Source organism: Lipotes vexillifer, unplaced genomic scaffold (genome assembly GCF_000442215.2).
Source record: "Lipotes vexillifer unplaced genomic scaffold, Lipotes_vexillifer_v1.1 scaffold310, whole genome shotgun sequence".
Taxonomy (NCBI): domain Eukaryota; kingdom Metazoa; phylum Chordata; class Mammalia; order Artiodactyla; family Lipotidae; genus Lipotes; species Lipotes vexillifer.
The window spans coordinates 619,609-621,724 of NW_006782487.1; the positions used below are offsets into that span (position 1 = coordinate 619,609).

General features: G+C 42.7%; 1 protein-coding gene across 1 annotated transcript in view; it reads right to left on the minus strand.

The window, feature by feature from the left end:
- Positions 1-421: 421 nt before the first annotated feature.
- The window catches only part of PLCL1 (phospholipase C like 1 (inactive)), a 74,420-nt gene continuing 72,725 nt past the window's right edge, over positions 422-2,116 (minus strand). Inside the window, exon 5 of the mRNA XM_007455306.1 lies at positions 422-630. Coding sequence (XP_007455368.1) covers positions 448-630 — 183 coding nt within the window. The 3' untranslated portion in view covers positions 422-447. The remainder of the gene's footprint in view (positions 631-2,116) is intronic.

Genomic DNA, 2,116 nt, shown 5'->3' on the forward strand with positions numbered 1-2,116 from the left:
TAAAGTAATAACTTACTAAATGAATAATGCAACACAGAATAGATTTTAACAGCATCTCACTCTCTCTCTTCTGTCCCCACCTCTCTCAGTCTTTCTCTTTTGCTCTCTCTCTCCCTCTCTGTCTCTCTCTCTCTCTATCTCTCTCTGTCTCTGTCTCTCGCTCGCTCTCTCACACACACACACACACACATACACACACTTCCGCCCACATCCATACGTGAGTGTGTACACACATCTCAGAATTTTAAAACACTGCTACTAAAGATTTTAACTTAGATAAATTAACTATGTTAAAATACTGACATTGTGAAAATATCTGTTTATGTCCAATACCCCAGAGAGGGCCTCTTTCTGTGAACTTCTAAAAAGCTTAAAGAAAGAAAATCAGAAGGAAAAACCAGAGTCCTTGGCAGGAAGCCTGGGTGAAGGCGTGGCTGCCACTCAGGGTCACAGCTTCCCATTGTCCTCGCTGCTCTCCTTCTCCTCTATGGCCTCCAGGCTGCGCTTGCTCTTGGCCTCGGCACCACTGCTGGGGGCTTTACTAAGGCCACAAGACAAGCACGCCAGCTGGATCTGCTTCATGTTCTCTATAGCTTCATTCTTGGCATTCTTCAACAGATCTCCTTGGCCCTACAAACAGGCAGAAATAGACACCAAAGAAGAATGTTATGGGCCAGGCAGATCCTAAGTGACATCACTCTATATCCTTCATGCTGTTGCTCACTGAGGAAACAGACTCAGACCGGAGAGCCCACTTTTCCAACATCCTTTTCTTGCATTATTGAGGGTCTTTGCTCTTTAAGTCAAGGACCTCAACCTGAGCCTTCCCCATTGTCTCTGTAGTTGCTGGGAGCCTCTGGAGATTTCCTGTAGGAGGGAACACCGTCTGGAGACCCTTATCTGAATGTACCAAGGACAATCAGCCCTTCCATCACCAGGGCTCGAGACTACACACTGCTGTAACTCCCAACCCACCCAGCCCAGCATTCCTAGGTTTGGGAGAAAACAAGGAAAGAAGCTCTTCCTCAAAGAACTGAAAATTAAATCATCTTCTGAGTGTAAAAGAGCTTACAAAGCAAATCTCTGTAAAGTAAATCACACACCCTTATGCTTGGTAAGCTGGTTTGTAGTATATTGGGTCATCGCTGCAGCCTGCCTTTTGATAAGTTCCTATTTACCCATGTTCTTTTCTATTATCCTGAGGACAATGTTCCCATCTGGCTGATGGAGAGAGGCTCCAGAGGCTTAGTGTGTCAATCAAAACAAAAAGGCAAACGAGGATCACAGGAAATCATCAGTTGTCAGTTAGAGTCTGAGAAAGATCTTTTCCAATTATTTTTTTTCTTATTTTAGGTCATTGTTATAATGATCAAGTGTATATGCTGACACTAGCCCAAGGGGCTGAAGGAGTAAGTATGGGGAAGCCAGAATATATTTCCGGTGTGTACAGACAAAAGAGGAAGGAGTTCCGTCTCTCCCCTCCATTCTCACGACAATGCCTGAGAGTGTGACCTTGAAACTGGAGGTTACACGAGCCACTGGAGAGTTCCTCTACAAAGCAGAGACTTCGAGAAAAGGTAAGTCACCTATTTTATGCAAGGTACTTCATCATACACTGTTTGATCTCTTTAATTTGATGAAAGCTTTTAACTTAAGGTGTATGAGGACCCTAAAATTAAAAATGCATTGCATTAAAAATACCTTGGAATATTTATTTCCTCAAAATCTGTACAAGCACTTGCCAATTCTATCTTATGTCATAAAATCCTTCAAACAACAGCCTTTAAATATATGGGATGAATAAGTACAACTTTGCCTAATACTTTTGTTAAGGTGAACTTACCTCCAAGTACCTCAATCATGGATTGGGATTTTAGAAGTAAACTTGGAAGTTGTATAGTTTAGCCTTCTCATGAGGAGAAAAGAAGCTGAGCCTGATGAGGTGACATGACTGACCCAAGGTAACAGCTGGTTAATGACTGAGCTGGGACTTAAGTCCATGTCTTCTGCCTCTCGGTTCAGTGCCCTGTTCCACACACCACGTTTATAATTTAGACTAAAACTAGAGACTAGAGAATGAACACTCTTTCAGATAGAGATGGCCTTTCTAAGAGAA